Genomic DNA, 12,483 nt, shown 5'->3' with positions numbered 1-12,483 from the left:
GTGAGCATTTCTTCTTAAATTTTTATCATGTTTCTAAGACAGTTTTTCATTAAGTGACTGAGTATACACATGTCTAATATACCAGCTGAAAATACTTAACAAATATTTAGCACCTGAATCCCCTTAGAATTTTTCTCTATGAGGACTTTAAGATCAACCAAATATGTACATTCTACTTTTTACTTCCATAATGGGCAACCATTCAGTATTGTATAATGCTTACTTCGGTTTTAATATTCATAAAGTTGCTCAGTCGTGGCCAACTCTTTGCGACCCCATGGCCTGTAGCCTACCAGGCTTCTCAGTCCATGGGATTTTCCAGGCAAGAATACTGGAGTGGGTTACCATTTCCTTCTCCAGGAGATCTTCCCGACCCAGGGATTGAACCCGAGTCTCCTGAATTGTAGGCAGACGCTTTACCGTCTGAGCCACCAGGGAAGTCTTTAATATTCATAGAAATCTTTTTTCTTGACTTTTACCCATATGTATAACCATGCTTCTTACCTACAGTTTTTTTTCACATGGCTAACCATCACGTGCCTTAGGGCCCACACGTTCTACACATCAAAATTTTACCTGCTCTTTTCCCCTCCCTCTCTTCTGCACAAGAGCAAAGTAGTGCCTTTTCTTTCTGTTAAGACTGAAATCTACCAACCATCTAAGTCTTCTCTCTTCTGATAGGTTTCTCTGTCTTATTCCATCATTTATTTCCTGTATTTTGTATCTTCAGTATCTCTTTCACACTGGTTTCTTTTCTGTGCTGGGATGTATGCTCTGGTGATTCTTCCTCTAAATACTTACAAAAATTATGACCTCAATTACATATGTGGTGTTTAATCTTTTTAATATATGGTATATTTTCTTCTAGCCTTTCCCTTATCTCTATTTGTATATTTCCTATATAGTTTTAAGTTATACTGCATGTAACATTGTTATGTCCTGGTATTTTTTCAGTTAACATCTTTGTCCAGGCTTTCTAATAACCATTTTTGTATTTGCTTTTAATCTTTGTCCTATACATACTGTATATAGTTGTAATTGTGTGACATGTATACATGGTTTTCTTTTTTCACTTACCATGTCCCAAATGTATGGTGTTTTATTAGTCTTCATAGTTACCATCTCTCATGGCTACATGACGTTCTTTAAAGTTGTTATGACAGTTTATTTAACCATTACCCTGACGCGGCCGCGTGTGCTGTGTCTATCTTTTTTGCTTTCCTAAATAATGTTATAATGAATATCTTCCAATTTATGCCTATTTTATGGATTTGAGAATATTTTCTGGAGCTGTAAAGCCAATCTAGCTAGATAATTTATATCTAGCTGGATATTTCTTGAACTAGATATTTTTACCAATCTGCCTTTTGGTTTTTATTCTTTGAAGTACAGTATTTTTTAAATTCTATAATCTGTTCATTTTCCCCATTATGATTTCTATTGTTTCTAACCTTAGAAGTTCTTCCAGTTTAGAAATTTAATATTCAGTCATATTTTCTCCTAGCTTTATGACTTGACCTATAAAATTATATTTAACTGTTTAATCAAGTTAAAATCTCTTTTAGATATCATGAAATACTCAAATTTATTTCTCCACCAATTCTTTGTTGACCCTAGTTTATTGAATAAGTTTTCATTATTCCCATTTACATATTGTACCCCCTTCTTTAAAAAAAAATTCCCCATTAAATTCTCTTTATATTATTTTAATTTTATTGAAGTAGAGCTGATTTACAGTGCCATGTTAGTTTCAGGTATACAGCAAAGTGATTCAGTTATATACATACACATATATTCATTCTTTTCTAGATCCTTTTCTCACATAGGTTTTCACAGAATATTAAGTAGAGTTCCCTGTGCTATACAGTAGGTCCTTGTTGCTTATCTATCATATATAGTAATGTGTACATGTTCATCCCAAGCTCTTGATTTATCCCTCCCTCCAGCATTTCCCCTTTGATAACCCATAAGTTTGTTTTCAATATCTGTATGTCTGTTTCTTTTTTGTCAATAAGTTCATTTGTATCTTTTTAAAAATTAGGTTCCACATATGAATGATATCATATGATACTTGTTATTCTCTGTCCGACTTACTTCACTTAGTACGATAATCTCTAGGTCCATCCCATTAACTTCTTATCCTTGTGCCCCAGTCTTAATGACTGGCACTTTATAATCAATGATTCTCAGCCAGGGCAGTTTTTGCCCTCCAGGGAACATTTAGCAGTGTCTAGAGACATTTTTTTTCATTGTTCAATATAGACAGGAATATTGCTAACATTCTTCAGTGCACAGGACAGCCCTCCAAAACAAAGAAATAGCCAGTTTAAAAGGTCAGTAGTACCAAGGATAAGAAATCCTGCTTTAGGGAATTCCTTGGCAAACCAGTGGTTAGGGTTGGAGCTCTCACTGCCAGGGCCCCAGGGTTCAATCCCTGGTGGAAGGACTAAGATCTCAGAAGCCAAAGTAGCAGGGCCAAAAAACCCCCAAAATTCTGCTTTATATTTAAAATATTGTCATATATGATAAAGTTGGCTTGTCTTTGTTTCTTCTTCAGTATTTTCTTTGCCAATTTTGTCTCTTTATTTTTTCAAATGAACTTGGGAATGAGGGGGTGATTCCCCAAAATACAGGTGGAATGATCTATCAATTAATTTGGAAAGGATGTACATATATAATATTTAGTTTTTTCCTTAGGTATTTTTATTGTGAATGATATTTATTTTTTAATAGTCAATTTCCCTTAATTCCAGGAATTATTCATTTCAGGGGATTTTCTAAATATTTAATCATATCTAGAATAATAATAGTGGCTCTTCTTTTGATCTTATTTCTGTGTTAAGCCTTATAGCATTAATAACTTTCCAAACAAAGGTTAAATGATAATAAAAATAAGGAGTTCTGTTTTAATCTCCATTTCAGCAGGGATAGGTGTAATTTTGCTGTTTGCTTGATTCGATGCTGTTTACTGTGTTTAGAAAATTCTCTTTATAGTTTTCTACTGTGTTTTTATTGGCAATATACATTTACTGTTTTAAGTAATTTTCTATCTGAGAGCAAATGATTTTTCTTGTTTAACAAATTAAAATTACAAGTTTGCTAATACTGAAACTTTCTGTTTACTAACCTGTTAAATATACAAATGAATTCTATGCATTATCATTTTATTTAGAATTTTTGCATCCATCTTTGTAAATGAGATTGCTCTGTGGTTTCTCTTCTTGTACTATATTTATCAGCTTGTGTTATTATGGTTATATTTACTTTGTAACAAAAGTTTAGTTGCTTTCCATATTATTTTATTCCAGGATGTCATAAAATGATCTAGCCTTTAAATTTTGAAATATTCCAACAGAAAAACCATCTGGGCCTAGAATCTTTTGTATCATGTAATTCTATAATAACATTTTCATTTCTTCCCTAATTTTCTCTCTGTTTCAGTTCTGTTGTTGTTGTTGTTTTTTGCTACACAGTTGTCTCATTTAGGTATTTTAAAGTACTAGCATTCTGTCTATTAAAAAGAAACATTTGAATTTGCTCCTATTTGCAAGATATTTTTCCATTTCTATTTTTACTGTTTGTTTTACATGCTGAGTTTTTCTTCAAAACAAAGCTGAAACATAATTATTCTCCCTGATTTTATAGTTTTCGGTCATTTATGACTTTTTATCATTATTAATTTATTCTGTCCTCTGAGGATTTTTCCCCATAAATTCTTGATAAAATTATTGAGTTCATTTATTTTCTCTTCCTGATAAAACAATGAAGTCTATGCATTTACTTTTAAGTGTGGTAACTGGTGCCAGTTCATAAGCAAAGGAACCTAAGAAGGACCTTAGGTCTGATGTTCATTTCATTCAACCTGTCTACAGATGTTTCTTGAGTATCTAAGTATCAAGAACTATGTCAGATGCTTAGAAAAGAATGAAATATACGTAGTCATTCAGTACACTTGCTGAACTTACAGTCATGCTACTTGTGATATCCTGTGGTCCCTGTTATTAGATTTTTCCCTTCTATTAAGAGGGTCAAGGGTAGTATCTACCTGACACTTGCTTTCTTTACCATCTTATCAGAATTGTTACTCAGGTTTTTTTTGGCTAGCACTGCACTATTTACAGAATGATAAAAATCAGGCAGTTTCTCCTTCCAAGGTTACGCCAGGCTACGGGTCTACATCCCGGTTTCTTCATACACTAAAAGGATCTACTCACAGACAGAATGCATGTATGTGGGCAGCCTAACATTTCCTATCAGGTAATAGGATGTGCGGTAGACTCCTACCTCAACCAGGTCTCACCTCTCTAAACAGAACTCCAAGCCCACAGCCTCGGCTCTGCTCTCTCCTTTTACACAGCCTTCATTTTGTGTCCTACCCCTGTTTCTGGTCAGTTTTCTTCATCTCCACTCTTGCTTTCCTGCCATTTTAGAATTGACTATATGTCTCTTGTGTCCTGCTCTAGTTTGCAAATGCTTTCATTTCTGTTCTGAAATAATATGCGGCTTTTATTCATTCAGAAACATCAGTTGAATGCCTATATGTGCCAGAAACAGGACTAGGTGTTGAGAATAGAAGGACAAGTGAAATGTAGTCCTATCCTCAATAAGCTCCCGTGAAAGAGCAGGAAAATAAGTTACAGTGCTCTGTAGTAAATATACCACTGTATTGAGGAAACATGTAAGTCAGAGCATCAACAAAGTGTTATGAGAACCCTCAGCAGCCAGTTTTTCCCCAGAAACCTCACCCCTCTTCATTATTTGTCATAATGCTCTGCTTTTCCTCTCCCTACAACAGCTGACTTCAGAGCAGTTATGTAAAATGATGGTTTTTTTAAAAAATTAAGCCTTAACAGTTTATAATATTCAGGTCATATATATATGTGCAGTACATTTTCTATCATATATATATGTGTGTGTATATATATATTATAAACAAACATGCATGCTTAAACATGTTTTACTGATAGTTTATGATCAACAAAATTTGAACACCATATCTTTAATCATTTGTTCTCCTTTTAACTAGCAGTTTATTCGTCGTAAAATAATTTCCAAATTTTATTCTGAATTCTCTCAAAATGCTACTTGTAAGCATTTTCACAACTTAATTCAAGTATACTTTTAACACCTACAGTATCCCATAACTTGTTATCCGCATGTTCCCCAGGTCATTCATTATACCATCACCCAGTCAGGCCCTCAAACACAAAGTTGAGAGTCTTCGTTCTCACTGTGCCAACCTCTGCCCAAACCAGTTACCCAGTTCTTGTGGACTCTACCTCTTAAATATTTATGCGCTCCATTCTATGCCTGTGGACCCTCATCATCTCACTGAGGACTACTGAGCTTCCTGCTTCTAGTCTTAACTCCTTCTTAACTCCAGAGAAATCGTTCGAATATAAAGATGCTATAATCTCCTAATTACCTAGTGGATAAAGTCTAAGCTCTTTAATTAAAAAAAAAGGGGGGAAGCTCTTCCTGACCCACACACTTCACAATTGGACCGTCAATTTGTGGCCGATGTGGAATACGGAAAGGTGATTTTGGCTGTCATTAATCATGTGTACTGTCATGGGCGTTTGTCAGACTGAACAGTGAGCTAGTGGATCATGCAACTTAGTGCAGTACGTGCTAACTCACTTCAGTCGTGTCCAGCTCTTTGTGACCCCATGGACTGTAGCCCGCCAGGCTCCTCTGTTCCTGGGATTCTCCAGGCAAGAATACTAGAGTGACTTAGCGTAAAGGAGAATATAACTGACTGCAAGTAAAGGAGTCAGTGTAAGGAGATATGAAAAATAAAAGAGCCTGGACTTATTAGAACACATGGTTGTGCTGAGAAATAACCAAGTAACCAATACACTTAATAACTGAATACTTTGTAGAACCAGACAGGCACTGATATCTATCATATTTCATTATTGCTAACTTGTTCACTATTGGTTTTGAGTCATCTAATCTTTTGAAGAAGATAGCCAAAAATTCTAGTATTTAAAAGTTTTGCTTCAGGAATTCACTGGTGGTCTAGTGGTTAGGACTCTGCTGCACTCACAGCAAAGGACGTGGGTTCTAACCCTGGTCAGGGAACTAGAATCCCACAAGCCATGCAGTTCCTCTACCACAAACTCATTTAGAACCACTAATCTCTGATTAGAAGGAAAGTGCCTGTTACTTTGTTCATTCTCATCCAGTACATAACATATAGCTGCGGAGAAGGGATTAGAACTACTAACCTCTTGTCTGTGGCCTGTCCTCATTTCCGGCCCCTCTTCCTCCACCCCACACACCAAACTCCTAAACTCTAGCCAATTCTAAGTATGCCAGCTTCACTACAGACCAATGTTTTCAAACATATGGCTGCTTTGCTTAGAATACCCCACTATCTTACTCTACATATTAAGCTTCTTTTCATTTGTTGAGACTTACTTTAAACATATTTTAATCCGTGATGCCTTTTTCTCTCCCAAAAGCTCAAGGCAGAGTTAGGCACACCTTGTTTGTGCTCCCATAGCATCTTATGCATTAGTACTAATTAGTGTAGCACTTACCAAATTGTACTGTAGTAGCCCACATTCAAAGCTGTGAACTCCTTGAGGGAGGAACTGTGTATCTTGTTCATCTTTGTATCTGCAGTACCTAAAGCAGTGCTTGGCATACAGCAGAGACTCAGTACATGTGTACTGAGTGAATGAACTCATATTCACACAATTTTTTCCCCCCATGCATCATAGTCAGTACTTGAGAGGAAAAGGCAGACATAAGAGGATAGGGTAAGAATAACAACAACAGCATCAACAATCACAACCATAGATAATTAAGCATCTACTTTTTGTCAGGCCCTATTCTAAGTCTATAGATAAATTAACTCATAATGTTTCATACAGCAACCCTGCTATCCTCATTTTCCAGATGAGTAAACCAAGGCACACAGAGGTTAAGCAACTTGTACAAGATCACAAAAATAGAAAGCAGCAGAGCTGGCTCCAGAACCTTTATGCTGGAACAGAAAGGAACTAAAAAGCCTGCTTTTCTGTTCATTCTCCTCCTCATCCATTGCACAGCCTGCAGTGATACAGAAACAAGAACTCTACCTGGTTACCATAATTCTAGAAATACTGAAGACCAGAATATAAATTATATGCAGTCCTGTACTTGATAGGATTGCAGATCATTTCACATTTTCATGAGTAAGCCTATCCAAACAGTACCACCTCAGAATTACAAATCCTAATAACCTCTTGAGGTCCCCAAGAGATAATTATGCAGAAAATATGATCCTCTGAATTTAATATTTTCCTCTTTTGCCAAAAATATGTGTCAAATGATGGCTTTTTCTTAAAGTTCCATTAACAAAACCATGACATGTGTCAAATAACATTATGGTTGGGAGACGGAAAATTGATTATTATTCTTATAAATCTATTAATTTTCTTAAACTTGGTCTCCCTTTCTCTTGATATTTACTTAGCCTGTTGTTTTTCATAGAGTGGAAATTTGTGCTTTAATTCTTCGGTTATGATGATTGAGATAGTACAGTGTAATATAGTTACTGAAAAAGAAAAAAACTAGCCTTTTCCATTTTTATCCTTGAAATAATTTCATTATATCTTCCAGGAATTTATCTCACTAATATCTTGAAAACAGAAGAAGGCAACCCTGAGGTCCTAAAACGGCATGGAAAAGAGCTTATAAACTTTAGCAAAAGGAGGAAAGTAGCAGAAATAACAGGCGAGATCCAGCAGTACCAAAATCAGCCTTACTGTTTACGAGTAGAGTCAGATATCAAAGTAAGTGGAATTCTTTGAGGATACATATTTCTGATTAAGTTTATAACCACCTGATAGTCAGGTATATTTCATAGAAGAGAAAAAGGAAAATAAAACTTTAAATAATTCCAGTTTTCTTGTGTTAAAATGTTTTAAGTTATTTTCATGACTTTTAAACTGAATTTAAATTATTTAACATTAATAATAATTCTTTGCATTTTTTTAGAGGTTTTTTGAAAACTTGAATCCAATGGGAAATAGCATGGAAAAAGAATTTACGGATTATCTTTTCAACAAATCCCTAGAAATAGAACCACGAAACCCTAAGCCTCTTCCAAGATTTGTAAGCATTCATATTATTTCCTTTACATTTAAATTTTTTTTGCAGTTGTTACCTACATCTATCTGGTGGTTTATAGTTTTCTATAAAGGCATTCAGGGATGAAGTACACGTGTAATGGATAAAAATAATGAATAAGTCCTTAATAAATACATTCAGGATTAGTCCACTTAGTTCCAAGTAAATGAACACTAACATTAATGTGAATAAAATCCTAATACAGTAGATGAAGAAGTTGGGCAAACGTACAAGTTTTTGTTTTGTTTTGAAAAGAAAAATGTTATTATTTATTTTAAGGGCAGGAAATTTGACTGATTTATATTGATTCACTTATAGTAAATATATGTACTTACAACTTTTTTGAAAGTAATGACATGAGAATTTTAACTTTAAATCATTAGCTATAAAAATAACAGGTTTGGCAAAAGATACTTTTTGGAGGGGAAAACAAAATTTCCATTCTTTCCTACTACTTGTAAGTGCCTGACCAAATTTATGTCCATTATCATCATTTCACTGTTCTGAATATAATCTCTCTTATTCATAAGAAAGTCAAGAATCAAGAAGTAAACATAAATGGCTCCTAAGTAACCAAGATAAATCTCATACTGTCTGTGAACTAAAGCTTAATGAAGTTACTCTATAAGAAAATTTCTCAAGGACTAAAACAATTTCAAAAGACAGATTAAAAACAGAAAATTGAAAATAGCTATATAGTCTTCTCCAGTGAAATACACTGACATCATTGAGAAACAATCACTCTGTAAGAAAAAAATGTCATAAAACTAGCATAAACAGGTGAGAACTCAAGCAATTTAATGCATTTGTAAATAGTATTTACAAAATGCATTTGTAAATAATCCTGATGGCATCAGTGTATTACCACATAGTAAGGTATCTGAATGCAGAGTTCCAAAGAATAGCAAGGAGAGGTAAGAAAGCTTTCCTTAGTGATTAGTGCAAAGAAATAGAGGAAAACAACAAAATGGGAAAGACTAGAGATCTCTTCAACAAAATTAGAGATACCAAGGGAACATTTCACGCAAAGATGGACTCGATAAAGGACAGAAACGGTATGGACCTGACAGAAGCAGAAGATATTAGGAAGAGCTGGCAAGGATACACAGAAGAACTGTACAAAAAAGATCTTCATGACCCAGATAATCACGATGGTGTGATCACCCACCTAGAGCCAGACATCCTGGAATGTGAAGTCAAGTGGGCCTTAGAAAGCATCACTATGAACAAAGCTAATGGAGGTGATGGAACTCCATTTGAGCTGTTTCAAATCCTGAAAGATATTGCTGTGAAACTGCTGCACTCAATATGCCAGCAAATCTGGGAAACTCAGCAGTGGCCACAGGACTGGAAAAGGTCAGTTTTCATTCCAATCCCAAAGAAAGGCAATGCCAAAGAATGCTCAAACTACCGCACAGTAGCACTCATCTCACATTCTAGTAAAATAATGCTCAAAATTCTCCAAGCCAGGCTTCAGCAGTACGTGAACCACGAAATTCCAAATGTTCAAGCTGGTTTTAGAAAAGGCAGAGGAACCAGAGATCAAATTGCCAACATCCGTTGGATCATCAAAAAAGCAAGAGTTCCAGAAAAACATCTTTTTCTGCTTTACTGACTATGCCAAAGCCTTTGACTGTGTGGATCACAATAAACTGTGGAAAATTCTGAAATAGATGGGCATACCAGACCACCTGACCTGCCTCTTGAGAAACCTGTATGCAGGTCAGGAAGCAACACTTAGAAGTGGACATGGAACAACAGCCTGGTTGCAAATCATGAGAAATGCTGGGCTAGAAGAAGCACAAGCTGGAATCAAGATTGCCAAGGAAAATATCAATAACCTCAGATATGCAGATGACACCACCTTTATGGCAGAAAGTGAAGAGGAACTAAAAAGCCTCTTGATGAAAGTGAAAGAAGAGAGTGAAAAACTTGGCTTAAAGCTCAACATTCAGAAAACTAAGATCATGGCATCTGGTCCCATCACTTCATGGCAAATAGATAGGGCAACAGTGGAAACAATGTCAGACTTTATTTTGGGGGGCTCCAAAATCACTGCAGATGGTGATTGCAGCCATGAAATTTAAAGACGCGTACTCTTTGGAAGGAAAGTTATGACCAACCTAGATAGCATATTGAAAAGTAGAGATATTACTTTGCCCACAAAGGTCCGTCTAGTCAAGGCTATGGTTTTTCCTGTGGTCATGTATGGATGTAAGAGTTGGACTGTGAAGAAAGCTGAGCGCCGAAGAATTGATGCTTTTGAACTGTGGTGTTGGAGAAGACTCTTGAGAGTCCCTTGGACTGCAGGGAGATCCAACCAGTCCATCCTAAAGGAGATCAGTCCTGGGTGTTCGTTGGAAAGACTGATGTTGAAGCTGAAACTCCAATACTTTGGCCACCTCATGCGAAGAGTTGACTGATTGGAAAAGACCCTGATGCTGGGAAGGATTGGGGGCAGGAAGAGAAGGGGACGACAGAGGATAAGATGGGTGGATGGCATCACCAACTCGATGGACATGAGTTTGAGTGAACTCTGGGAGTTGGTGATGGAGAGGGAAGCCTGGCATGCTGTGATTCATGGGGTCGCAAAGAGTCGGACACGACTGAGTGACTGAACTGAACTGAACTGAAGGTATCGTAGTTCAAAACAATGGTCTTGGCTTTCCTCCCAAGATTAAATTAGTTTTGCACAGTCCATTTTAAAAGCCAGAGAAATGTTCACTGTATCTTAGAAAGATTTCCATCAGAAATATTGAAATAAAAATACTCTGGTATTTATAGGATTAAAATTCAGTTATTTAAAGAAATTCATTCCCTACTAATTTAGATAGCCATGGCTTTATGGAAATGGGGTGTTAACTCTTTAACTTGGATACTTTAATTTGAATCAGTATTAGTGGTTTATGGTTTTCTGGGATATTAATCAAATTCTACCAGGCATTTATAGAAAAACCTTTTCCATTAACGGTGTTATAAGTATTGTGTTTCTTTTGATATGTCTACAGCCAAAAAAATACAACTATCCCCTGAAATCTCCTGGTGTTCGTCCATCAAACCCAAGACCAGGTACTATGAGACATCCCACACCTCTGCAGCAAGAGCCAAGGAAAATTAGTTATAGCAGGATCCCTGAAAGTGAAACAGAAAGTACAGCATCTGCACCAAATTCTCCAAGAACACCGTTAACACCTCCTCCTGCTTCTGGTGCTTCTAGTACCACAGATGTTTGCAGCGTGTTTGATTCTGATCATTCAAGCCCTTTTCACTCAAGTAGGTGTTCAAGTTTTAAGTGCTTTAAGTAACTGTTCGTGTTATATGTACTACAGGTAAAAAAGAATCTGTGTGTGTATATATATATATATATTTTTTTTTTTTTTTGGTAAATTTGTAGATAAACCACATATCATTTCCAAATATATTATTATAAAAGTATAAAATAAATTAGAACAGCCCTCTTTAAATGTATTACACTTTACTGTTAGGCCTGGTGATTAAATTGGTAATTGAAATTTCATTTGAGCATTTGTTTTCAACTGGCGAATTTTAAAATGCCTCTCTGACTTCTAGAGGAAAGGAAGATAACTGCTAAAACTGCATGGACTAATCAATCTGATGCTTTAAATGTTTTCCTCCAAAATTATATTTGAAACTGCTCACTACTTGATTTCTTTCTCACCAAATCCTGTACTTTCTAATTTTACAATGTATCAAATTCACACTTCTACTTAACCCTTGTTCAGTCAACAGCATCCTAATAAACTCCTGTGCTTTCGAGCCCAGCCATACAACTCTCACAGATTGCACACTGTCGCTCATCCTTTCCTATTTATAAATCAGTGCTGTCCAATAGAAATATTTATAATATGAGCCCCATATGTGACTTTTAAATGTTCTTTCTACATTTTTAAAATGCAAAAATTAAGTGCAATTAATTTCAATAATATATTTTATTTAACCCAGTATATACAAAATGTTGTCATTTAAACATGAAATCAGTATAAAAATTTACTGAGATATTTTACAATCTCAGTTTTTGTCCTAAATCTTCAAAATGCAATATGTATTTTATACTTACCGCAGATCTCAATTTGGACTAGCCACATTCAAGCACTTAATAACCACATGTGGCTAATGGGTACCAAACTGTACAGCCCAGCCTAGCCCTTTGAGAGGCTACCTTCACTGTTGCCATTAATTTTTAAAATCAATTTCATATTGAGCTTTAAAGCTCTACTAAGATCTCAGAACCTTTTTTCATTTATTCATTATTAAATCAGAATTTGAATGCAGTTGCTTTTAACCCTTTCGCAACCTCTTCACATGCTCTTTTCACTGGCTGTCTTAGCTCATTGTATAGTT

At 35.6% G+C, this 12,483-nt stretch overlaps 1 protein-coding gene across 2 annotated transcripts in view; it reads left to right on the top strand.

The window, feature by feature from the left end:
- SOS1 (SOS Ras/Rac guanine nucleotide exchange factor 1) overlaps positions 1-12,483 on the top strand; it is a 129,829-nt gene that overhangs the window by 105,548 nt on the left and 11,798 nt on the right. For both annotated transcript variants that reach the window (XM_040224681.1, XM_040224680.1), the window contains exons 18-20: positions 7,612-7,784; positions 7,990-8,106; positions 11,130-11,394. In XM_040224681.1, the coding sequence (XP_040080615.1) occupies positions 7,612-7,784; positions 7,990-8,106; positions 11,130-11,394 (555 nt within the window). The remainder of the gene's footprint in view (positions 1-7,611; positions 7,785-7,989; positions 8,107-11,129; positions 11,395-12,483) is intronic.

Source organism: Oryx dammah, unplaced genomic scaffold (assembly GCF_014754425.2).
Source record: "Oryx dammah isolate SB20612 unplaced genomic scaffold, SCBI_Odam_1.1 HiC_scaffold_25, whole genome shotgun sequence".
Lineage (NCBI taxonomy): Eukaryota > Metazoa > Chordata > Mammalia > Artiodactyla > Bovidae > Oryx > Oryx dammah.
Note: the sequence above shows the minus strand (reverse complement) of the source record. Positions and strands in the feature narration are given on the sequence as shown.